The sequence below is a fragment of the Gopherus flavomarginatus genome, chromosome 3, assembly GCF_025201925.1.
Source record: "Gopherus flavomarginatus isolate rGopFla2 chromosome 3, rGopFla2.mat.asm, whole genome shotgun sequence".
Classification (NCBI taxonomy): domain Eukaryota; kingdom Metazoa; phylum Chordata; order Testudines; family Testudinidae; genus Gopherus; species Gopherus flavomarginatus.
This window is the reverse complement of record NC_066619.1, coordinates 171622584-171650062: the sequence shown is the minus strand read 5'-3', so window position 1 is coordinate 171650062 and position 27479 is coordinate 171622584. Positions and strand designations below refer to the sequence as shown.

The following is a 27479-nucleotide window of genomic DNA, read 5'->3' as shown; positions in this document are numbered from 1 at the left end:
TCAATCAGGTTCTAAAAAGAAAGCTTTTAATTAAAGAAAGAAAAGGTAAAAAGTATCTCTGTAAAATCAAAATGGAAAATGCTTTACAGGGTAATCAGATTCCTGTAGACCAGAGGGACCCCCACCCCCCAGCCTTAGGTTCAAAGTTACAGCAAACAGAGGTAAAATCCTTCCAGCAAAAAGAAACATTTACAAGTTGAGGAAACAAAAATAAGACTAACACGCCTTACCTGGCTAATTACTTACAAGTTTGAAACATGAGGGACAGATTCGAAAGATTTGGAGAGCCTGGATGTATGTCTGGTCCCTCTTAGTCCCAAGAGCAAAGAACGAACAAACAAAAAGCACAAACAAAGACTTCCCTCCACCAAGATTTGAAAGTATCTTGTCCCCCTATTGGTCCTCTGGTCAGGTGTCAGCCAGGTTTACTGAGCTTCTTAACCCTTTACAAGTAAAAGAGACATTAACCCTTAACTATCTGTTTATGACACCATCGAACATATCACTACCTATTGCCCAATTTATAATTATGAAGGAGGCATTACTGCAATAAATTCTGCTGCTCCTGATGCAGCCATTTGGCTCAATCAACTTCAGATGAAATCATAGTTGCTGCTCTACACCAGCCATATGAAAGAAGATGAGACTTCAAAACATTCCATATTCTTGTAAACAGGAACTGCAGATACATCATGCAGCCATCAGCTGTATAACAGGTCTTCCTACAACAGGCTGGCACAGATTCTTGGGCATAAAGCATCCACTGAGCCTTCCATGGAACTGACAACACTGGAGCATCTTCTGGTGTGATGCTGGAAGGGCAAGAGTTGAATGAGGCCAGCCTGCAAAGATCAACCAGTAGGCAGCATGGGGACTCTCCAACATACTTATAGTCATCTTTATCACAATGATTTCACTCTCTTGTATGTGTGCACATGGGACACAGGCTGGAGAACAGGGAACACTGGGCCAGGAGCTTAGAGAGACTATCCTTTCTGTCCCCTTTGTGAGGGTGCGCAGAAGAAAGGGGCAGATAAGTGCTCACATTCTGTGGTGATAGGTTTGGTATAAGAACTTAAATAGAATAAAAGGTGTAAGCATAACCTGTACTAGAATACTGCAAGTCTTTGCTGCCTTCTAGTGATGCATCCTTTTATCCTGAAGGTAAGAGATTACTATAGATGTCACTAATGGAGTTACCCATGTGGTTCTAGTCATAGAGGCTTTTGATTTTAGGACTGAAGGTCCTGCATTAAAACCCCACTAATGACCCAAGAGGTGTTGATACACAAGTAGCCCTACAACAAATAGAACCTGCACTATGCCCTACTGGCACAATGAGCACTACAGAATCTGGCCTTTAGTCTATACCTGCTGCCTGTATTGGTACATGATCTAATAAAACTTACACCTCTTCAATGTTTAGTTACCTTTCCAGTCACCAAGATATATGGTAACATTCTGCCCCCCTGTGTGGGCACAACTGTCCATCACTCTGATGGGAGTCACATCTCTCAGAGCAGATTTTGCCCCTTGGCAACTAAAAGCATCCTTCTGGTTTTCAAAACTACTTTCCTCCTCCTTCATTTTATAACAACATCTTCTTTTAAAAGCAGTTTTCTGCTGAAACACATCAATCAATATGGTCCAAAATATCACTGAATACAGTATGCAGAAATGAATAATGTTTCCCTGGGTCATGGAAAAAGTGCCACTTAGGAGCTAAACCTTTAAAATATACTTGCGGATTTGGTGTGACCTGTTTTTCCTCTACGTTGCTATATATAGAGAAGAAGAGAAAGAATAAATGGAACTATGGTTAAAGATAGTATAACTTGCAAATGGCAGAGCAGCCAAGGGCCACGAGTGATGCAGGTGAAGATAATCTGTTTATTCTCTCCCCTCTTCTTCCTGTGCTTTTTAGTTATTGCATTTGTACCATTGGCCCCTATAAAACTGTAATGCACAATGACCCCTCAATATCTCAGAGGTGGGGGGGCAATTTTATGAAGCTACAGATTTCACTTCCTATGTAAAAGCAAATGAAAAGGGAGCACTTGAGAGTCAGTCTGTCATAACATCCTCTTGAAACCAAAGACTGAAGCAGGTATGAGGCCTTGGCCATAATTCGATAGCATATATCAAATATTCACAGCCCACGGTAAATAGTAGGGCAGACCACTCTGATTATACGTGGGATTCCCCAACAACTCCAGGCTGTCCACTGCCTTCCCTCCAAGACTACCTTGCCATGGTCTGGCTCTCAGCCTATTCTGGGCACATACCCATTACACAACATGAAAAACTGCATAGAGGGACTTACTGATGCTCTGAGAATTTACATTGAATTTTGTATGATGAGAAGAAAATATGCCCCTCAGAGCAGCTGCTCTCTGATCCCTTCTAGCTTCTTTAGCTGACTATGTTCCTCAGCTGAGCTTGTGCATCATGGCCACGGAGAGGCTGAAGGAGGCTACCCAACAGGATGCAGATACTCCTTCCTTCCCTGCATGGCCCAATTCTACACCTTCCACAGAGCATTTGTAGTTTTTGTTCCATTTCAGATTGCACAGTAGAGGGGAGCACTGGGCCAAAGGTCAGCTTCTCCAAAATGGGATCCCTGCGTTTCTTTCCAAAAGACCCTCTGGACACTGGCATTCCTTAAAGGGCAGTAACTAGTGCTATGTATAATTGAGCTGTGTGTGTTAAAAATAAAATAAATTGTTCAAAAAGCTCAATAACCTGAACAGAGAAATTCTATTATTCTACCTACAAAGGCATTTAGAGAATTGCTATGGTCAGCCAAGCTGTCTTCCAAAGCTAGCTGGTTATTACAGTATTGAGCATAACAGCAAATCACTGAAGTGTTCAATCCTGCAGTTAGCTTGGCTGGCTGCAGCAAGTTAATTTAGAAGGGAAATCAGGAAGAGCACTGCTGCATCCTATAGTAATGCCACTATTTTAGCATCATAGTCAGTAGAATGTAGCACCAGTCAGTTCAATGTACCAACATTTAACTGGAGAAAAGCTCAGTAGAATCTTGACTAAACCAAACTGAGCATATCCAAGCTTTAAAGACTTCAGGTGGGAAAGAAGCATATCATTATAAACAGAAGATTCAATTCCGTTTTTCATACAAAAAGTGTAATACAAGGGTCAAATAATTAAATAGCTATTTAGGCCTTTTTTGGAAGCTGAAGTTAAATATTTTTCTAAAAACTTGTTTGACAAAGCAGAACAAGTCCAGTAAGATGTAATCCAAGACTTTAAAAGGACCTTATTAATAAAACATATGGGACCAAATTATCATTTGGTGCAATACCGCTGAAGTCAACAGAGTTACACAGGATATGAATTTGGTGCATAGTGTTGTCAACCATCCTTCCTTTAATCATCCTTATGTTTCACTCATCACATTGTACACACTCCCTCCACAGCGAAGAGATTTGAAAGGTCACATCTTAGCCAATAAAATCATTCGTGTGTACTATGGGGAAAGACAGTAACCTTAAGCAGTCATTCAAAAGTGACAACAGATTATTCAGAAGGTTGCATACTACTGCACATCAAAGATTATCTGTGCTGAGGAACTGGAATCAAAGAATCAGTGAAAGTATGAAAGAGGAAATAAAAGCATTGTCAGAAAAAATTAACTATATCAATCTCTACTTTCCTTCAGGATTCTCCAAACCTGCAAACATTAATTCGTCTCTCCTTATATTTACTTCTTTAGTTTCTGTAGGACTACTTCACTGTGGTCATAATAAAGACTACATACCCTGCTGATGTCAATTTCTGGCTTCTTTTTATCTCTGAAAGTGGATTTCTCCTCTATTCTTTCAGTCTCATTACTTGTAATACTACAGGAAACAACCTTAATGGAACACTGACAATTAGAAATGTGCTGCTGTTCTGCCTGTACTGTATATCCCACTTCAGTTGCTGGCACTGTACCTTAAGACAGACCCTATCCTTTTAGGAGAACAAAAATAGCACTCGTATGCAAAGAAAATACATTGGTTTCCTGCACCCATACCAATATCACAATAAATCTGATGCATATGTTATATAAGAACGTTAGTATCTGTAAAGTACAATTCTTTCACCATAAGAACTATAAATTATAAACAGAGTTGGACAAACTGGAACCGTACATCCCTGAAAAATCTTGCCTACAACTGAGCATGCTTACATGCAACAGCACAGGAGCAAAGTTGATAGCCTGACTGTAGCAAATAGCACAGCGAACTGAGAAGCACTTCTAATGCCAAACCATGGAGATCTCTGACACTGGGATGAAGAATCAAGGCGACATGATTGCAGAAACAGCACAAAATAGCTGATGGCAGAAGAGTGAAGAAAGAGGAGCTTGAGAATTATGATGGTGTCCAGAGACTAGAAATTATTTCAAGCTACAGGTATCTGAACACACAGGACAAAGGTGGGAAAATGTGAGAAAATGGGAGAAAAAACAACAAAAGAACATTAAAAAAAAATATCCTCTCATGCAAAAAAGGGAAAGGAAAAAGCAAACTAAACTAAACTTTGGTTTGGCCGCTGGAGATACTGTCAGCTACCCAGGGATTCAAGTAATTGAATTTAGCTAAAGGTTCCAGAAAAACAGAATAATGAAAAATAAACAATCGTTTTATAGTTAAGCTATAAATACACATAATGCAAGTGCTGTATACAATAGAAATTAGATATGGAAAAGACCTGTTATGTTACCACATAGTCCAATCTAGCACTTACAAGGATGTATGACACATTTCATATAAAAAAAAATTCCTATTTATCTTGATTTTTATGTTTTCTTATGTTCATTTACTGTTAATGATTACATTATAACCATACTACTTGCTGCAGTTTGATTTTTTAAAAATCAGACAGGTTAAAAATATTCAGGCTAAAAATAGCAAGATCAATTTTGGAAAAGCTGATGTTTCACCATGAAAGAAAAACTGTACCTGCCTCAGAAATGTGTGTACCACGCTTGCATTTTGAAGGCTAATAAGATATTTTTAAAACGCTATAGGAACATTAAACAACTGCATGGAATTTCACCCACGATGATATATAAAAGCTGTTTGTAACGTTGCTATGTTTAGCCATCACATACTGAGCTGAAGTACCCAGCTAAGACTGACTCATCCTGTGTTTTTATATTTTTCAGCTTCCCTTCAATCTACCAGTAACTCTCAGAAAGTGGAAGTTAACCATAAAAACTTTTTTTCTCCCACAGACACTTTTAGCGTTTTAATTCAGTGTTATTCTTGTGTCAGACTACTTTCTTGTACAAGTGCCACCAGACAATTCCTACTTTCACTTAAATCAGTAATACTATTTAAGGCCAGATTCTGATAATCTTATGCTGATAGTATGACACTCTTAGGGTACGTCTACACTACGGGATTATTCCGATTGTACATAAACCGGTTTTATAAAACAGATTGTATAAAGTCGAGTGCACGCGGCCACACTAAGCACATTAATTCGGCGGTGTGCGTCCATGGTCCAAGGCTAGTGTCGATTTCCGGAGCATTGCACTATGGGTAGCTATTCTGTAGCTATCCCATAGTTCCCGCAGTCTCCCCCACCCCTTGGAATTCTGGTTTGAGATCCCAGTGCCTGATGGGGCAAAAATCATTGTCGCGGGTGGTTCTGGGTAAATGTCATCACTCATTCCTTCCTCCAGGAAAACAACGGCAGACAATCATTTTGCGCCCTTTTTCCCTGGATTGCCCTGGCAGACGCCATAGCATGGCAACCATGGAGCCCATTCTGCTTTTTTTTTTTTTTTTTTTTTTTTTTTTTTAATAGTCACCGTATGTGTACTGGATGCCGCTAACAGAGGCGTTGCTGCTGCGTAGCGCTGCAGTATTCGTTTGCTTTTGCATGATAGCAGAGACGGTTATCAGTCATTCTGTACCGTCTGCTGTCATTGTAAATTGGCAATAAGACGGTTATCTGTCGTTCTGTACTGTCTGCTGCTATGATGGGTGCCCCTGCCTGAGGTCGGCCGGGGGTGCAAAGGCAAAACTGGGAATGACTCCCCAAGTCAATCCCTCCTTTATGATTTCTAAAAATAGAGTCAGTCCTGCCTAGAATATGGGGCAAGTGTGCTAGAGAAGCAGTGTATCAGAGAGCACATCTGCTCTGTGTCAGATCCCGCAGAAATGATGAGCTACATGCCATTCACAGGGGGTGCCCCTGCAACAACCCCACCCGCTGCTTCCCTCCTTCCCCAACCTTCCTGGGCTACCGTCGCAGTGTCCCCCCCATTTGTGTCATGAAGTTTTAAAGAATGCAGGAATAAGAAACAGTGACTTGTTAGTGAGATAAAATGAGGGGAAAGCAGCCTCCTGGTGCTATGACAGTCCAGGCAGGACATTAAGCGGTGCGGAGGAGAGGAGCCCAGCATCCCGCTGCTATGATAGTCCAGGCAGTACAGAATCTTTTCTTTACACAGGAAAGGGAGGGGGCTGATGGAGCTCAGCCCCCAGTTGCTATGATGAGGACGGTTACCAGCCGTTCTGTACCATCTACTGGGAATGACCAGGAATCATTCCTATTTTTACCCAGGCGCCCCCGGCTGACCTCACCTGAGGCAAGCCAGAAGCACTCACGGGCTGATGGTGACGATGGATATCAGTCATATTGTACTGTCTGCTACCAGGGAGGGGAGAGGAGCGGATACTGCTCTTCACTGCTGCAGCATTACATCTACCACCAGCATTCAGTAGACATAGGGTGACATTGAAAAAAGTCAAGAAACAATTTCTTTCCCTTTTCTTTCACATGGTGGGGGGAGGGAGTAAATTGACGAGCTATACCCTGAACCACGCTGGACAATGTGTTTGTACCTACAGGCACTGGGAACTCAGCCAAGAATGCAAATAGTTTTCGGAGACTGTTGTGGACTGTGAGATAGCTGGAGTCCTCAGTACCCCCTCCCTCCCTCAATGAGCGTCCATTTGATTCTTTGGCTTTCCGTTACACTTGTCATGCAGCACTGTGTAGCCTGGAGATTTTTTTCAAACACTTTGGCATTTGTCTTCTGTAACGGAGCTCTGATAGAACAGATTTGTCTCCCCATACAGCGATCAGATCCAGTATCTCCTGTACGGTCCATGCTGGAGCTCTTTTTGGATTTGGGACTGCATCGCCACCAGTGCTGATCAGAGCTCCACGCTGGGCAAACAGGAAATGTAATTCAAAAGTTTGCGGGGCTTTTCCTGTTTACCTGGCCACTGCATCCGAGTTCAAATTGCTGTCCAGAGCGGTCACAGTGGTGCACTGTGGGATACTGCCCGGAGGCCAATACCGTCGATTTGCGGCCACACTAACTCTAATCCGATATGGTAATACCGATTTTAGCGCTACTCTTCTCGTTGGGGAGGAGTACAGAAACCGATTTAAAGAGCCCTTTATATCGATATAAAGGGCCTCAGTGTGGATGGGTGCGCAGTTAAATCAGTTTAACGCTGCTAAAATCTGTTTAAACGCGTAGTGTAGACCAGGCCTTACATACGCCAAGTAGCATCTTACTCCACAAGTAGTCTCACTGAAGACAACTCATGGAGTAAGGCATTAGTTAACATGAGTAAGGGTATACAGACTTAAGTGCTTTGCTGAATATGATGACAGCATCCTCTGGCAAAGAGTTCCACAGGTTGACTGCATTGTATTACAAGTCAACATACTGAATTTTTTACAGACATACTAATTTTTTAAAACATTCCTAACAATTGGGAAATAGATAATATCTAAGCAATGTGGGGGTCCTGGTGATAGAAACCTTTGAAACCATATATTTGGTGTTTGTTATTACTACTTCAAACGAGGGGGTGCGGCAGCCCCCCCAGCTCCAGCACCACTGCCTGCTAGGGCTAAAGAACCCATGAAAAGTAAATTATGTAATGTTTAGAGACCCAGTTTGTTTCCCAGTCCCCTAGGTAGAGGGCATCTTGCCAGAATTTACTGTAGTGCTAGCTGCAAGTGTAGGGTTAAACTGGCTCACTCATTATGTCTGAGGTAATTAAGAGGAATGTTAGTATGTATTTAGATTTCAAACTTTATTGTTCCGATTTGTGAGGGGAAGGAATGCCTACTACTGTCATTTGAAAATTCTGTAAACATTATTCAGTTTACCTATTTTCAGTACCTGGTTTTAGCCCCACATAATTGAAATCAAAACATTAATGTCCCTGATGTTAAACAAGCTTTTCATTGTGTAGCTTTTTACTAATAAAAAAAAGGATAATTAGAAAAACATGTTTAGCATAACTGTCCAGTTTTTAGAAGAGAAAACAAAGCACTATTTATTCTAGGCAAGAAGATGAAGCCCCCCATTTGGCTAAAAGGATCCACATGAGTATGGCCTTTCAAATTATGGAAGTTGAGAATCTGGCCTCCCTCAGTGTTCAAGCTATTCAAAACCCATTTTCCTTTGAATGTGAGAGTTCCTATCATGAACAACCACAAGGGGATGAATAATTCAAGCTAATGAGATCTACACCAGTTGCAGAAGTTTAACAACAAGTCAGAGATCAGATTCTCACCCTTTTTCTCTGCAGATTGAATTTCCCTCTCTCACTTTGACAGAGGATGATATAACCTACTTTTAAATAATCTTCATTTCTCTTTGAGACACAGAATGCTGGAAGACTATCTTGGTGGCCACTTGGCAGTTGTCTTGCTCCTAGAGTATTGGTGTCAAAGGCTCACCTCTGCATGTTCTGTGAAGTTCTCCTTAAAATCAGATCTAATGTTCATATATCTTACTACTATGTAGACCTAGTTAGGAATTGAGGGAACTAAGCAGAACAGCAGAAGTGGGATTGTGCAGTCGTGGTAAAGAGACTATTTACTCTTCTGAATCAGGATTAGGCTTTGCAGGTGCCAAGCCACAGAAGCCCACTGAGTTTCCATGATTCCATTCCTGCTAAGCCAAACACTTCCCTGAATGGAGAGTTTCCAGTTTGTAATGGAAATGTTATCTATATATTTTCCCCAAAGAAAGCCCTTCATGGAGAGTTAAAGACCAATCCTAACTGAAAATTAGTCAATTATTTTAAAGATTTTACTTTAAAAAGACAATTTAGTATATGTGAAAAGTATATTGCCTGCCTGGGTGAAGAAATATTTCTTTATACATAGAACAAATACCACATGGGCAACAGCAGTACACTACTCTCCCTCACTTTCCCACTCTGTAGAAGGAGAAGCACCTTCTACAGTTGCTAAGGCACAGTTGTTTTGCTTGTGTATCTATTCAGTCCTTGTCCTCTGTGCTCAGACTGCCAAAACGACGTCATTTTGATGTGGACAACCGTCCACTGGGAATGCAGATGAGAGCATCAAATCATTTTAAATAGCCCAATATGTAGCCATCACATGGTGCTAACTTTGAATCACTATAAACCAGCCTCCAAACTGAAATGGTTACAAAGAGGTGAAAAGCTCTGTATCTTATTTCTAATCCTCTGACCAGCTAGTCTTCTTTGTAAAATAATTTTTGCCAGTTCATATTAATTATCCTAATCTGATAGATCTACATTACCCAACATGAAACATGTTTCCAAACATACTGTATTTTGACTTATGCCATCTGATTTACGCCATGCCTTCTAGTGAGGATCATTGGAAATATTCTAGTGCTTGCAATCTGTTTGATACAATATAATGGAATGTATTGCATAAAAATAAATACATTCAGGTAAAAACTGGTGTTATGTGGAGCTCTAGTGGTAGTAAGGAAGTAAAGCAGTACATAACACCAAATAAGACAATGCAGAGGATATCCTGAGCCTGAAAATAGAGTAGTTGGAAAATGACATGATTAATTTAAAAATGAGTTAAAATGAAAAGAGAAAACTGTTTGATGCTTCAGGGTCATGGAATACAACACTGTGTATAAGCATAACACTGTTCTTTAGTGCTAAATCTTGAACTTCATCAATCTTTCTACAGTTAGGCATTAGGAATATCAAATCCAGGCTGTATGCCCAACTCATTTTTTTTTGGTTGATAAAATTACTATTGCTTTCCACACTACACCCCCCAATTTGATAATATTTCTTACTGAAACTAGTCCTATTCCAACATTCATATGCCCCGTTTCATGGCAGTTGCTAAGATTTCTATATAGGATAGTAAAAAAAAAAAAAAAAAGTACTATCATTGCATTATCAGCAAAATACTATTCACAGGGAGTTTCATCCCTGAGGTTCAATAATCCCCTGAAGTCGATGAGTTTGTCCTGAGTTAATCCCTTGACTAGAAGAGCTCCTTCCTTAAATACCTACTTTGCAGTCTCACATCCTACTGACATATAAATAGTTTATAAAAAACACATGTCAAATATTGACTCATTATATTCCATCTCTCTATGCATGTCAACATCCCCACCTTTAAATAAAGAGCCATTTTTCTTAACACAATACATCTAGAGCATACTGTACTCCATGGTGCCCCATTACACACAATGTGTGCCAGTGACCCTACAGCACCTACTGAACACCAGCATTATCTTCGTAATTTCTGAGAAGTCAACATGGTCTTTTGTATATATCAACAGAAGTCTAATAAATCAAATAAAATTCATCTTCAGCAGTTACCTAAAAAAATAGCACCAGACCACAAGTAGTAGAGAACACAACACAGAAAAGGACCATAAAACTTTTGTTAGGGTCCACAAGCAACCAAACTCAACTCTGAAATCATTACTCAGGCCACGTCCAGACTAGAAATTAAAATCGATTTTAGATACGCAACTTCAGCTACGTGAATAACGTAGCTGAAGTCGAATTTCTAAAATCGAGATACTCACCAGTCTGGACGGGGCGCCATCGATGTCCGCGGCTCTCCGCGTCGATTCCGGAACTCCGTTCGGATTGATGGAGTTCCGGAATCGATGTAAGCGCGCTCGGGGATCGATACACCGCGTCCAGACTAGACGCGATATATCGATCCCCGAGCAATCGATTTTAACCCGCCGATGCCGCGGGTTAGTCTGGACGAGGGCTCAGACAACACTCCCACTGAAATTCTTGGGAGTACTGCCTGAGTAAGGACATCAGGATTGGGTCCACGTGCCTTAAAAGAATATACAGTATGAGAGAGTCACTTTCTAAAATACCATATTATCCATGATGAAGGAAAAAAAAAACCAAACATAACTAAAAAGTTCATAGGTACACTAGGGCAGATTTAAAAGGAACCCTAAAGTTACTTTTAATCTGTTTAAAGCTGTATGTATATACTTAATAAATTGCATTCTCCTTTTCAAAAAAAGCCAGAGGCATATAGAGAATATATTTCTTCTCATTAAGCTAATGCATAGGCTTGATTACACTTTTTAAGTATCCACTGGCCTAATTTTATTTTCATGAATATTTTTTTCTAATCTTATGCCACCTCACGATGGAAACAGGGTAACATTTGGGGCTGTATCCTCTCTCTGTCTCTCTCAGAGGTTCAGTTGTTCATTAAAAGCTGTGTCCCCCATGTTATATTTAATATTTGTTGTTATTACATGTGTGTCTGACAGACAAAGAATAAAAAAAAAAAAAAAGTCAAAATCCCCTGACTCCAAGGAAACATTTCAAAGTTGCTCCTGTTTACCTGCTGGGCAGTTGCACTCTGGAGGCGCTTCTCTTGCTATTCTTATTTTTGCCAAATGCTCGTGGGATTTCTGTGGGGGAAAGGGGGAACATTAGCCAACTTGGTAAGCATTAGCTCACTCCATTACAGCAGGATTATAGACTTGCATGTGTTAAATTATGATTTACAACTATTTGAAAGACTGCATAACTAATGATGACTTCTTTACTTGGACTTGATCCAAACTGTATCAGTGACCTAAACACCCCAACCACAACTTGAGCATTTCTCTCTCTCTCTCTGTCTCTCACACACACACACACAGAACTGAGTTTCTACCCATCGCAGCTTCACTTGTGTGGTACTCTCTCTCACACACACACACACACACACACACACACACACACACACACACACACGAGTTTCTACCCATCGCAGCTTCACTTGTGTGGTATTACATCTCCATACAAACTACCTCTTCCCCCACACGCAGCATCTAGTGCATATGGATTAAATGTAGAAACCTGGGTTCCTCGGGTGAGAGAAGAGTCAATAACAACATTATACTCAAAGGTTAACTACTCTATCAGGATAATTTCAGACTCTGCTGTCAAACGGGCTAGAGAGATCCTTATGGCACCCCTCTGAAACCCACACCTTACTTTAACAGCCACATCCAAGGGCTTCTTTTCAAGCCTTAACTGTAGATACTCTTGTGTCCAACCCATCCCAAGTAAAGCATTTATTGGGATCAATAATATTCAATAAAGGGACTTCCCTTAATCTCCATGGGATCATATTTTTTAAACACGGGCAAGAGTCCCCGTCTCTTGAGTTCTCCCTCTACTCTGCCACACACACATTTGGCAATTTCACTTTGCTGCAAGTGCCCAATGTCTCTTTCTAGCCTTTCCAGGAATGGTCCCCCCCACTCATCTACCCCCACCCCAACCCCTACTTTCATTTCCAGCATAAATCCCGGGGAACAGATTTGCTCACATCCGTGAAGCAGAAATTCATATTGGAAATGGCTAATTAAAGGTCCTGCATAGGACATCCCAGTCCCACCCATGTCCAGACTCACAGACAACACCAAGTCTTCCACACCTGAGCTAGAAGTCGCTCCACTTTTTCTTGCATCATTGAATTTAGCTGATCCAGGGAGAAGCCGGGCAGCAGCTGGTAAGAAGCAGCAGCAGCAGAGAAGTCCCCTTGGGCGCTCTCAATGGCAGAGACCCTCGCGTGTAGATCACTGGTCTTCACCCCCAGATACACACAGGAGGCTACAGCCACCACTGACAGGAAAGCACCCAGCAGCGAACTGGAGGGCAGAGTCCAGCTAGGACAGCAGCGCCGTCCCCCAAGGCAGCTCGGCTCCCCGTTGCCATCCTGTCTTTTGGCTTCTTGGCTTTTCCCCAACATGCTTTTCCACCCTGTAGATGCAGCAGTTTTTCCTCCCCCCACTGGGGGCAACTAGTTTACAGAGGCAAAAAAATAAAAAACAGCTGAAAAAATAAAGCAAAAGCCCAAAAATGGGTTACACGCGTTTAATGCAAGGAGAGAGCACGCAGCAGAGCCTTCTTTGCCAACCTCACCAGGGCACCTTGGGAGGGATCAAAAACCAACCATCCAGCGGGAGAGAGGGCGAGACCCCAAAAAACCAGCCGGGCAAAACCAAAGCAGCAGGGTGGGTTTGGGAGTGTTTCACACCCCCGACCCGCCTGGAGAAAAACCTTTGCGAAGTATCCCAAGTGTGGCGCCTGCAGACGCCTGCCACTTGTCAGCGAGATTTCAGGTGCACGGGGAGGAGATGGGGCGGTAGGGGGGGAGCCCTCCGGGAGACGGAGCGCGAGGACTTGTTGCTTCCCCTTCTCCCCTCCACCTGGCTCGCCCCCTAAGAGGAGGTTCAGTCCAAGAGCCACGGCACGGCGCGAGGGAATCCAGCAAGTGGCTGCGGCCCCGCGGCTCCCCAGCCCCCAGTCTGCGGGCGTGCGAGCCCTGAATATCCCTCGCTGTATGTGTGTCAGTAGCACAGCGCAGCAGCTTCCCCTCGCCGGCTCTTCCCTCCGAACTGGCCACAGCTCCCCGCTGCACGCCGCCTCCAAGCCCCCGACAGAACCTCCCGGGCCTCATTAACATAATTTATTCACCTAGGCCGAGGGGAGGTCGCTCAGCCCCTCACCCAGCGGGCGGACTGGGGATTCGGCTCTTCGCGTAATTTATGCAGAATCCCGGACCGCTCACCCAAAGCTGGTTGGCTGCGCCCGACCGTTTATTAGACTAACGGGCTCGGACGGGCCTCTTGCGGGAGGGAGGGAGGCAGGGGGGAAATGGGGTAGGGGCTGCTCCAAGCGGGGCCACTATGGAGCACCCGGCCCTGCTTCAGGCTCCTGCCCCCCGCTGCGGGAGGAGGCGCTGGAGCTCGGCCCAAAAGAACGTGGTAGCAGTTGATGTGAGCGATACTAGAACTCTGCGTTGTCCGTGTGGATAGGTGGAGGGTGCGTGGTTTGAGGACAGGACGTGGCTTTGTCCCCGATTCTGCCACAAACTCCCTGGGCAATCGTGGGCAATAGCACCACTTTCTGATACTCAGCATTTGTCCCTCCACAGACCTCTAAGTATAAAGCATCATTACCTGAGGAAACTGAGGCACCCAACCATTATGTGACTTGCCCCAGATCCCCTGGCCATGCAGGTTGGTCTGCACTGCAATAAATCACCAGCGGCTGGCCCATGTCAGCTGACTAATGCTAGCAGGACTACAAAACTGCAGTGTAGATGTTGCTGCTGAAGCTCTGGGACCTGCCAGGGATCCCAAGACAGCTGAGCCCAGCAAGCCCTAGACAGCTGACGCAGGCCAGCTGCGGGTGTTTTATTGCAATGTAGACATACCCTCCATGGCCAAATCAGGAACAGAACCAGGTTTTCCAATATCATGCCCCATCAAGTAACTGCTCTCTGAGTCACTCAGATTCCCTATCTGTAAAACAGGAGAGAGAATACTTGCATACTTTTACAGGGGATGAATAAGAGGGTGTTATGATACATAATTCATTAATATATGTAGAATTGCACAGTAGTATTATTCAGTTGCCATTTCTAAAGTGGATGCATGACACTTTAAGAATGAAAAGGACAATTGTGTGTACAATTAAGTTGCCATTTGCAAAATGTGTGCATTCAGACTCTACTCAATATGCTTCTTTTTTCAAGGTGCTTTTTTTTTTTTTTCAAATTCTGTATCACTTGAGAGATTGTTACTTCTTCCCCTACTCTATGCTTGTGTAGTCATTTTTCTTTCTCTGCTCTTGCACACACACTAATGAATTTCCATTATTGCTGTTTTGTGTGACTAGAAAACAAGCATTAACGTACTGAATTGCCACATGACCTAGTGAGTAGTTCAGTTTTTGTGCTCCCTCTTTCCCTATATCTCTTTCCTGCTAACACTGCATTTACCTGTTGGGTTTTGTTTCCCATTTTAGCCTCATCACAATGTAGTTGAGAGAGTTGCTGCTGACTATAACTAATGCTTAGCACTTATATAGCACTTTTCATGCTCAGCAAACTTTTCAAATACTAAAGGGCCTGATAGTAGAGTCCTTATTCACCCTGGTGAGCACATACGGAACTATTCTCAGGAAAGACAATGCAAGTACTCACATGAGAAAGTGCTCACCGTACTCAGTAAGGACTCCATAATCTGATTTCAAAATAGATTAGCAGAGTTGGTCAGACAATACAGAAAGTGATTTGTAAATATTTTCACAAACAAAAGCAGCAAGTTCAGGAGAGAGTTGTTTTATTTTCGTAGTGTTTCATTGTTTAGAACTATTCAGACAGGGACTGCTATCATGAAAACATTTGCAAATCCCAACAGTTTTGTCCATTCTAGCATAAACAATTATTTGTCTGAAAATTTGTAGCAGAAGTGTATTATTCATAGTTACCCATTTGCTATTTGTTGTTGTTTTTTTCCTTTAAAGTTCTGGGTTCCCAGTCAGGGAGCAAAACTAATCCCATGTGAGTCTAGGTGATCAGTCACTCACTATAAATAATCAACTGTTGAAATGAACAGTTTACAACCCCCCCATATGTCAAAATAACACAATCTGCTCTGTCAACACAGATGAATAATGAATACTTTCTTAGGCTTAGTTCAAACACTGGTTGCTAGCAGTGAAGAGCTAAATTTGCAACAAACATCATTTGCAATGCATAACCTGACCATGTGAAACAATCTTCACAACACCCCTCCCCATGGTAAGGGAGCATTGTTATCTCCATTTTACAGCTGGGAATACTAAGGCAGAGAGAAGTTAAGTGTCTTGATTAAGGCCCCTGAGGAAGCCACTGTTAAAGCCAAGATTATTCCTGTGCCTCTAAACAGTATTCTGCTATATTTTGCACTACATCAAGAGTAAGTACCACTTCACACAGAGTAAGGTGAAATTCTCCCTTGAGGTCCATGGTGGAAATGGCAGTTAATTCCATTTCAATGCAAAAACAGCCCCTCTCTAGATCCTTCCACGCCCCAAGCAGGGGTTAACATTAGCCATAAATCACATCTGACTTGGTACAATGTGAAAAGGGACAACTGTTTGGCTAAAGAGGGGTGTTTGTGCATCTCTGCTCCATATCCTACCATCTTGAATTTGGATTAAATTAGGGTAATGCACACAATATTCCATGCCAGCATGAACTAATTAGTACACAACTGCAACCTTAGATGTGAAACCACTAGTCACATCTGTACATCTACATACATTATAAAGGTCACCAAACAACCCTCAGCAATCCAGTTCATTATGTTCCTATTGGACAACTGGTTCCTCTCATACTATATGTCCCTCATACCTATATCCAGAAAAGTCATGAGAAACCTTTAACTTTCTATTGCACAAAGCATATAAGGACTGTTACTGTGCTAGAATAAAAAAACAGTCCCCTGCAACTCACAGATACCTAAAATGCCCCTTATACTCTTGATTGTGTAGTCAGCCATCCCCTTATAGACTGTTGGTCACACATGTTGTCCCTGCCTGTTCTGCCTTAAAAAAAAAAAAAAAAATAGATGAGAACCAGTCTAGGGCATCCCTCATGAAAATACATCTGCTAATGTCACTCCCGAACAGTGAGGAATGTGGCAAAGGACAAAGAGATGACCAATGCCTAATCTCCTGCCCTACTGTGATTAACATAAGCAACATTTTCTTTATTACAAAATCCTAGGTCAGAAATGGTTTGTCATACAAAATGCGGTTTGCAAATGCTTATGAAAATTTGTCCAGAAAGCAACAAATAAAGATTAGATAGAATTAAAATCTTTATTGGCTTGGTTGCCATATGCACATAATTCATATGGTCTGTGAAACAGACAATTGTGTGACTGTGGGCAAATGCATGTCAATAGGGTGATCTGTGTGTTTCTCTTTCACAAAAAGAGCCTGAAAAACCACCATAGAGGCTTCTTCATTCACCTGCCCATGCTCACCCATGTGGCTAATACCAGGTTGGGATGTCTTGCTTCCAGAGTGTGAACAGCAAGGCAGTAAGTATGGAACAAATGCAGTTAGTGCACTGAATCAGTATGAATGAGGACATAACAATGGGTGTGTAACTATAATAAGTTTCTTTGGTTACCCTCTTCTACCTGATAGACACCCTGAACAGAAAGGATTCACTACGCGTACTCTCCTCACATTTTATATTGGATATAATATGATATGTAAGATACTTATTCTTCACTGAGCGTAACACATTGCAGGGCACTGGACCAAGAGGATCAGGCCGTGACACTTTCCTTTTGTTTTCTTTCTACAAGCTATAGGGAGAATCCATGAACTGTATATCTCTCAATGCCAGTGGGCCTTGTTTTCATTTTGGACCTATCATGATGTCAAAGCTAAGACTGCATGTATTTGGAGCCATCATCAAGACTGAAGCCAGCTTCCATATTGCTTTTGAGTATATTCTTCATCAAGTGAGGAAACTTTTCATTTTAGTTTTTTAAAAAAAACAACTCAAAAACTTATTTGGAAGTGTTGTTTTATTGATGCTGATTTCATGTTTTTGAATTACAAGGGATAACTAGATCCAAACAGTCAAGCTCCTGCTTCAGGAGTGAGACAGGTAGCAGGTCATATGAGTGAACAGTAATTTAACCATTCTGAAACAGTAACCGTACCTCAGATATAGTTGATCACAGATGAAGTGTATTCTGTTTACATTCGGATTATAGAATCTGTTCTGGAGCCTCTTCTGTATTTGGTAACTAATTAGAACAAGGCAGCTTGAAATAAGAACTGTTTCCCAAATATTACAGAGCAAGCTATTTACCTATACAGGTAAAATACAACAAATCCCAGATCTGCAGCAGCTAAATTCAAAAGGTTGTTAAAAAAAAATATAAGAAAGAGGTTTCTAAATAAGATCTATTGAGCTGATGGTGCTCAAAGACTCAAGGCAACGTTGCTCTCTCACAGGAAGAGGTTGCTCTTCCGGACTCCTTTGAAGATCCAAATTGCTAAGTGCCACATTTCAGCAGATCTTGTGTATGACCAGGACAGAGGAACTTGTACCAAATGTTACTGTCTGATTTTCACTGATCTGTATTGGAGATGTGGATGGGGTTTGCAGATATACATTTCTGCCAGACACGGCTAGTGTCTGAATTTATTTCCGTATTTTTGCTTCCACAGTGTGCCGCATTCCAGCTGACCAATATATAACTGCATTTATTTACCAGATACAACATAGACCTCTGATTAGGAAGCATACAAGAATAAATCAATAAAATATAAACAATCATCTGCTGAAACTACAGGCTACCCTGAGCTTAGGCAACATTTGTATCTATGGTCAAGAAATGCAGGAGACAAACTAGACAAGAGTCAACTATAAATTTTTAGTTTTTCGGATCCTGCCTTGGGGCTCTGGTTCCACATCTAGAGAATGAAGATTTAGAAGAGTTAATGCAGTCACCAAAACTCCAAGATGGAATTTTAGCCTGATATTCCAAATGTTGCTGTGGTTAAATTGGATTTATATATTAAATGGATGTGAATCCTAGATCCTGGCTGTTGCTTCCTCCTTCCGCTCTTCTCTATTCCGCCCTTGTTCCAGAGAGGAACTCACCTTCTGCTCACATGGTTTAAAATTCACACTGTACATGTCTGGGAAATCACACTCTGGAGTTCTGAAGATTTATTTAGTTATTGCATTCATTGTCCTTAACACTGCAGCCCATGAATTATTACACCCCCAAGTTCTCCTATTCGACAATTTTGTAGTAGAGGGAGTGGTATTTCATGGCATGAGGCAGATCACATGCCAGCTTTTCAACTACAGCATGACACCTAAACTGTAACATTCATTTCACAGAGACTTGCCACAAAAGGCTGCAAACCTGCAGTAATTTCTTTCATTCACTGAGCCCGCTTCATGCCAGTGAGAGCAGAGAAGTGCAGTTTACTTGCCCTGTACCTATCAGGCCAGAAACACCCAGTGGGAAATTCACCTGCTAGCAAAAGGAAATGCAGTAGCACTGTTGCTACCCTCTGCCAGGGAAGGGAAGCTTTAGTAAGAACTCTGCCACCTGAAAGTGCACCCGAAGGACTGTTCATTTCCCTGTGCACTTTGTGGGTCATACCAGTGGGCTTCAGGCCCATCAGCAGAGCTCACGTCTGTATGGCTCAGATAGGGTAGCACACAATCTGGCCAGTAGAGCAGATCTAAGGGCTTGTTGACACAGTGGGCTCTACAGGGCTGAGATTTCTTAAATGCACTAATATATTGCACATTAACTGGTCCATGCAGACCCTGCTGATGCTCACTGTTCTCTAGTGCACTATAATGTAGTACTGTTTCAAACAGCACTATGTTAATCAATCATAAAATCATAGGACTGGAAGGGACTTCGAGAGGTCATCTAGTCCAGTCTCCTGCACTCATGGCAGGACTAAGTATTATCTAGACCATCCCAGACAGGTGTTTGTCTAACCTGCTCTTAAAAATTCCACAACCTCCCTGGGCAATTTATTCTAATGCTTAACCACCCTGACAGTTATGAAATTTTTCCCTAATGTCCAACCTACACCGCTCTTGCTGCAAGTTATGGCCATTACTTCTTGTCCTAGCCTGAGAGGTTAAGGAGAATAATTTCTCTTTCCTCTTTGTAACAACCTTTTATGTACTTGAAAACTGCTATATCCCCTCTCAGTCTTCTCTTCTCCAGACTAAACAATCCCAGTTTTTGAAATCTTCCCTCAGAAGTCATGTTTTCTAGACCTTTAATCATTTTTGTTACTCTTCTCTGGACTTTTTCCAATATGTCCACATCTGTCCTGAAATGTGGTACCCAGAACTCCAGTTGAGGCCTAAATCAGTGCAGAGTAGAGCAGAAGAATTAATTCTTGTGTCTTATTTACAACACTCCTTTTAATACCTCCCAGAATGACATTTGCTTCTTTTGCAACAGTGTTACACTGTTGACTCATATTTAGCTTGTGACCCACTATGACCCCCAATTCCTCTTTCCATAGTGCTCCTTCCTAGGCAGTCATTTCCAATTTTGTATGTGCGCAACTGATTGTTCTTTCCTAAGTGAAGTACTTTGCATTTGTCCTTACTGAATTTAATCCTATTTACTTCAGACCATTCCTCCAGTTTGTCCAAATCATTTTGAATTTTAATCCTATCCTTCAAAGCACTTGTAACCCCTACCAGTTTGGTATTGTCCACAAATTTTATAAGTGCTCTCTATGCCTTTATCTAAATCATTGATGACGATATCGAACAGAACCAGACTCAAAACTGATCCCTGTGGGATCTCACTTGATATCCCCTTCCAGCATGACTGTGAACCACTGATTACTCTCTGGGAACAATTTTCCAACAAGTTATCCACCCACCTTATAGTAGCTCCATCTAGGTTTGTTTCCATCATTTGTTTATGAGATGGTCATGCGAGACAGTATCAAAAGCCTTACTAAAGTCAAGATATACCACATCTACCACTTTCCCCCATCCACTAAGCATGTTATCCTGTCAAAGAAAGCTATTAGGTTGGTTTGACATGATTTGTTCTTGAAAAAATCCATGCTGACTGTTACTTATCACCTTATAATCTTCTAGCTGTTTGGAAACTGATTGCTTAATTATTTGCTTCACTGTCTTTCCATGTACTGAAGTTAAACTGACTGGTCTGTAATTCCCCAAAGAAGAAATCCACTTTCTATTTCTATAGCATTGTTCATGTGAATGTATTATAGATCACTTCACAACAGATAGAAATCTATCCTGTGTGTTTTAGAACCTCAGATATTCACTGATGCTAGCTTTACAGCTGAAATTTGGGAAATCCTGGCAGGAGGCCAAAAATGAATGGCAAACCACAGTCAGAACTGAAATGAGGAGACCAGACTTGATAATCTCGGACTGAAAGAGGCTTGCTATGACTCCAGGATAGTTAGTGTCCCCAGGTGCTCTTCTCTATTCTTTTTATTTACATATATAGCACTATTGATATGCATGGGCTTTTGCAGACAAATATGAGGACTCAATCCTAAAAACACTTACACTCATGCCTAATTTTACACAAGTAGCCCCACTCAAGTCAAGGAGTAAAGTTAAAACAGGCACTAAAGTATTTGAAAGAGCAGGGCCTATACAGAAAACGTATAGAAGCAGGAGATGGGATGTGGCAAGAAGCATATGATAGAGAAGTGCTATTTGCCACTTGTCTTTTTGATTCCACCATTTTATTTGGAGCTTTTCGGTGGTCTGTTTTGTTTTCCTGTTGGGTCAATGTCAAATGTTTTTTATATAAAAAAATCATATACTTTGGCTAAAATTTTGTTTTAGAGAGTAATGAAAAAGAAGAATGAACAAAACACTCTCCTTTACAGGGCACGATATGTGCCCCTCATCTGTAAAAACTATATCAACTCTGAAGATAAAAGGCTTATGTTCTTCCACCTCAGGAAGAATTATTTAGAATGGGGAAAAACCAAACTGCGGGAGTAGAATTTGATTTATTAAAATGGAACATGAAGAGTAATGGGCGAAGAAGAACATGAGAGTTATTGGAAGGGATTTGAAACCAATGAGGGAGCCATTTAGGTTGGGAGTTTTGCCATTTGCCAAGGTGGATTGTGCCTGTTCTAATTGGGGACAAGGCAGTTGAGATTTAGCAGATGATTTGGAATAAAATATCTTACCACCAACACTGCCAGCTTTCCCTCATTTCTATAGTTACTGCCATAACCTTGTCTAGGATTATGTATTCTTCTCCCTCTAACCAATTTTATAAGGAGAAGGATGAACTATCACGATGTTCAGCACCCTCAGTCTCAGCCATTTAAAACTTCCCTTCTTGCTACCTTTAGTGCTTCCTTTGCCATCTTAAGCCCTTTATGCTATATCCATTGCTAAATCTGCAATAGGAAGTCTTTAATGAACTTTGCTAGCATTGCTTTGAGATATTTTATTTTTCCAGTCAGTTCTAGATCCTCTTATTTCACTGAGGTCTGAATAGAGATGGCTCCATCCCTCAGTTTAACTTCAGTTGGGAAAGGTGAGAATGCTGCTCCGTGTATTGTTAAACAGTCCCTTGCTCAAGTGTCAGTGTTTTACCAAAACTCTCTAAGCAGTTGCAATATGAGAAGAAACTTTATGGCTTGACCTAGTTCCATTTCAGGGTTGTTGCTCCTTATTTTGTGGACGTTAACAAGACCCTGAAGATAAAAGATGATGAATGGCAAAGTTTTCTAAGTTACCATGATATATTTTATTTTCTACCCCAAATCACTGCCACAAGAACTCTATTCATTCCCTAGTTCTGATTACAAACTACAGGTTTTTCTGATTTTGCATAAAGGAAGCCTCAGAAAGAAAGCAGGACTACTGGCAAGAGCACAATGCCTAGAATGAGGTGTTCCAATGCAGAACAGAGCAACATTAAGTACCTTTGAGGATCTGGGCCTCAGTAGCTAGGAAATTGTTAGGGGAAGGCAATCTGGATGTTTTTTGCCTTTGTTCAGGGTCCAATTTCTAGATGAAGTGTGGGCAGAACATCCTCTTTCCTCAGCACCAAGACACCACTGTGAAAGCACCCCCGAATGTTGATCTTCAGCACTGACATATTCAAGAGAGAATTCTGCATGGCATGGCGACCTCAATATCAAGAATCTTTTCTTCTCAATATATTTCTATGTGCAGCAGTGTAATAACCACTCCTCTCTGAAATTCTCTGGGCTTACTCTTATTTTAAATTATTAAAGCATTCAGTGAGATAAACGCAGTCTTTATTATCAGTAAAATGTTGAGAAACTAGTTTTCCCCCTACCTGCAAAGAGAAGTTGAAACACGATGACTGGTACATTGTCATGAATCAATTTACTCTGAGGTAGTGGAAGGTTTAGTAAAGACCTGTGCTGCTCTGAAATCTTCCTGGTGAGGAATTTGTTTTTTCCCCCCCCTTTTTTTTTTTTTTTTTTTTTTTTTTTAAAAAGAGAGAGAAAATAGGCCTGTCAGTAAAAGTTAGCCCCTTCAAGAGTCTATGGATAGCCAGGAGCTCATATGACCTAGGTAATTCAATTCCCATATTTGCTTGGGAGTTTTGTCTCCATCATCCTGACTCCCCGGGCCAACATCTCTCAGAGCATTTTTTGGTATATTTCAGAGGCACAGACTTCCCACATTCTTGCCATACACTCCTGTCTTATGTTTTAGACTAGTTCTATAGTTTTTAGATGAGGAACAAGACAAAGATGAATTCAAGAGTTTGTGTCTTCCCCACATGCCTTGCCTACCTGCAAATTTAAAACTTTTCTAGTAATATAGATCGTTAGCCCCAGCTAATGATGATTAGGTTGAGAAGCAGATGGGTGGGGATAGCTGACTGAAAGTCAGTGGGTTAACTAACTAGCACAGGCATCAAAAAATTCTTCAGCCACAGAATTCCTGGCCTTTTTCCTTCAGAGCTTCAGCTAGAGATCAGGTGGTAATTGAAAATAACGTGGTCCTCTCAAAAAACAGCAAGTAGGTCAGTTGTTAAGCTGGAGAGATGCTATTTTTTGAGAGACCATATTATCTTTAATTATCACCTGATCTCTAGCTCCACAGTATTAGCTGGGAGGCAGCTGGTCAGTCACAGGTGGTGACTAAGCCTAACTCTCTTAAAGGGCCACACCACAACAGTGACCCTTGATCTCTTTATATGACAAAATTATGTACAGATCTTACAGAAATGCCACTTTATCCATGAAATTCAGCTACAGCTGGGATGAAGTATGTTAACTGTATAACAGCACATGCAATCCTATACAGCAGGTTTGTAAAGAAGGGAAAAAACTGAGACCAAAGAGTAAAATTAGGTAGAATATAAACTACTTGAGTCAGAATTTTGTTAGAATGCTAGAGTTAACACTCCTATACTTGCTGAATGTGCCACAGAATCTTTAATGACTATAAGTAATTAGGATGTCAACTTCATGCCTCAGGAAACAGATGGCACCAACAGTGCCCTCTAACATCATGTTAGCAGATCACTGTATTGATTCAGGAAGAAGTCTATCCATGGAATCAGCAGCATCACAAAAGTGTTCCAAGTTCTACTTCAGATTGACCCTTACTTAATTTGTGAAATTTGACAGCATCACAGCACAAGATACTATGACTGCAGGCAATGCACATTAATCTCTAGAATTTAAAAGTTACCAAGATTAAGACATACTGGTAGTATCAATCATTAAAGAGGTAATCAAATTTGGGTATAAGGTGGGAACCCCACTCTTTTCTGGCAATGCTTAAAGATTTTGCTGCCAAAATTTCATTAGCTGTACTATATGGTTTAGTTATTTGTGTCTTCATTAATATGTCTGTTCTGGAACTAATTTTTTAGGTGGTTTACCCACAGGACTACCAGCCCATATGCTTAAAATAAAACTGGATTTTCCTTATTGGAAGTTAGAGCTTGCCTGTATATGATTACATATTTTAAGAAACTCATAAGCCTTCTTCTCAGTCTGTTTATAAGAGAAGGGTAAGTCCTATTTATTTGTGAAAGATGCACCCACTGAAGTATCTTGGCACAAAATATGGTACATTCATTTTAACACACTATTAACTACAGCTGGGATGTAAGACTTTGAGTGGTCTGAAAATTTCAGATTCTTGATTACAGTGAACAATGGTTACCCCACTATGATCAGCAAACTGCAGCATGCCCACCTGAACTAGAGGTTACAGGCTACTTTTATATTTCCTTTGAAAGACAACTGCATATAATCCTAGTGATTTCGGTTGAAGACTACACCTCTATATTGGTGTCTTATTTGAAAAGTTATACTGACAAAAATTCAGATAAGCCTAAGTAAGATGATGATTCCAATAGGTCAATTTACTGCTGTAGCCGTACTATCACCACCATCTATACCATCATGAATCGAATTCATTTGAAAATATTTCTACATAATCTGACAGACTCACCTGCAGTGGATTTGAAGCTCAAAAATGGACCCCCAACACACACCCAAATGCAAAAGGAGGCAACCTCTGTAAATTAGTCACATACAGTCCTTGTTCATTTCCCTTTGCATTACTCTTGGTGGCTCCTTGTTAAAGTTCTGCATCCAAACAGAAGGAAAGGGCAGGTGACTTCCTGTCTCTAAAGGAGTTCATTGTTGCTCTGGGTACTGTTTAAATCCCCTCTCTGAGAGGGGACTTAGTCCTGAGGCTCTTACAAATACTTCTGAAGAGACTTTTTTTTGCCTTTGGGATGTACCAAGGGACAAAAAGGATCAATTGTTTCCTAGGGAAGATGCCTCCCTAGAAAAAGGGAGGAGGCTCCTCCTCAAGGCCCTCTACAAATTACACAAGTAGAGCACTCTCTTGTACTATTAATGTACTCAGTGGACCAGATCCTTAACCAGCATAAATCAACCTAGCTCCATAGACTTTAATGGAACTACACTGATTGACACCAGCTGAGGAGCTGGCCTAGTACACTTTCCAAGAAAATAAACATTTTCAGCAAAGTATTGCTTAGTACAGATTTGTTTACCAGACAGTACCCACTGTTTCTTTGGTTCTGGCTATGAGAAAGCATTTGTGTTCAAATCATAAATAAATGGATTCTGCAGTACCTTCTCTCTCCAAGCACATGCATCTCCTTTATGTGAAATTTATCACATGTTAAGAGGGAATATTTTTGTGAGAGCCCCTTGATAAATTATTGGCAGCATTTTATTGCATTACCCTGGTTTCTCTGCAATTTACTGTCATCTTAGCTGATCTTGCAGTTACTGGCCAAAGTCAGTTGGTCTTTCCTTACTACAAAAATTGTATAGGTCATATCCTCAGCTGGTATAAATCAGTGCAGCTCAAGTGAAGGTAATGGAGCTACAATGAGTGACATCAGCTGAGAATCTGGCCCTTTTGTTTTTGAATAACCAGTTTTCTACATATTACGTAATCTCTCATGCTAGGCGAGTAGGCAATCAATGTAAATTGTTTTGCCAAAGACCTGTGCTAATTTAAACACAAATCAAGTTGTCCTTATATCATCAATTGCTATTGCTTGAATTTTATTTCCCTATGATTAACTTTAAAATACAGCATAATTGCTTAGAACTGGATACAGATACCTGGAACTTAATCAGCCAATTACAATTTGTGGATTTTAATTGAGTTTTGCAAGATCCATTCAAACACATAAGGGTCATTGTTTTGTCCCCTTGAGCCATGTATTTAAGTACCATTAACATTAATAAGATTTGTGGGTATTCATCCAGGGAGAATAAACCTCTTAAACACCCTTTTTTACTGTACCATTTTGTTTCCTTAGAATTTGTCACCTCTCACAGCTATTTTGTCTTACTTGTCTGTCTTTACAAATACATATAGCACACATTTCTCACTCTTTGAGCAATCCTTCCCTCACTCCCTTTATTGAGAATTCTCAAGGAAGCTTGAGATACAGTTCCTTGCTTTATTTCCCATTTTCATTGTGAACTTAGGAACATACTTATTTTTTCCTCAGCAACTTGTTTCCATTCAGAGTCAGAAGCTTCCCTTCCCATATTCCACCTCTGTGAAGAGACATTTATTTGTCTGACACCAGACAGAGACAGATTTATTTCTTTGCATTGTATTAGTATAAACTTACATTTCTGTAACACCTCTTATCCCAAAGGATCCCAAAGCACTTTACAGACTAGAGTCCAGATACTCCCAGCACTTACTACCAGGTGTGATGTTGAGTAGTCCCACTGGGATAAACACTTCATTGTTGGTTCCCTTTGAATAGTGAGATCCCAATAGTAAATGGTTACAGCATCACCCTCTGTTGCCACCGAATGTTGCCGCCTGCAAGGTGGATGGAGTTAGCCAACTGGCACACAGCACTGCAGTGGGTGGAAAGGAAATTTTTCCTGCAAACTTAATGAGCCAGTTTGCATAGGAATAGCACTCCATACATCAGAAATAACAAACAGTTGCTATACACAAATGAGCTGTTAGCTGTGCTTGCTGGCTAACAATCATCTAACAATGAGTTGTTTAGTAAATAACTTCAGATGTAGTTGTAAGCTAAAGATTTTCTCCTGTAACAGCAAATCACTAACAAAATGAAGCAAAACAACAAAGAGGGAGAAGAGCAGAAGGTTGCTTGCAATACAGTTCAATAAAAAAAAAGGTATCTGGAGATATTTCAAATATAGTTTAAAAAACCCAAACTGAATGCTGCACATCTTAGCACTAACCTCAAAGTTTTCAGGAAATTGCAAGATGCAGGACTTGAATTTTGCTCTCCTGGTCTCTGTAAGAGATTTATATCATGCCACAGCTCACAGTTGCCTGGACAGTATGTTAGA

At 41.0% G+C, this 27479-nt stretch overlaps 1 protein-coding gene across 1 annotated transcript in view; it reads right to left on the bottom strand.

Annotated features, from left to right (window-relative positions):
* The window catches only part of COL25A1 (collagen type XXV alpha 1 chain), a 446709-nt gene extending 419732 nt beyond the window's left edge, over positions 1 to 26977 (bottom strand). The window contains exons 1-4 of the mRNA XM_050946748.1: positions 26774 to 26977; positions 25096 to 25232; positions 12712 to 13077; positions 11626 to 11695 (exon numbers count right to left, since the gene is read on the bottom strand). Coding sequence (XP_050802705.1) covers positions 11626 to 11695; positions 12712 to 13026 — 385 coding nt within the window. The 5' untranslated portion in view covers positions 13027 to 13077; positions 25096 to 25232; positions 26774 to 26977. The remainder of the gene's footprint in view (positions 1 to 11625; positions 11696 to 12711; positions 13078 to 25095; positions 25233 to 26773) is intronic.
* Between the last annotated feature and the right edge of the window lie 502 nt (positions 26978 to 27479).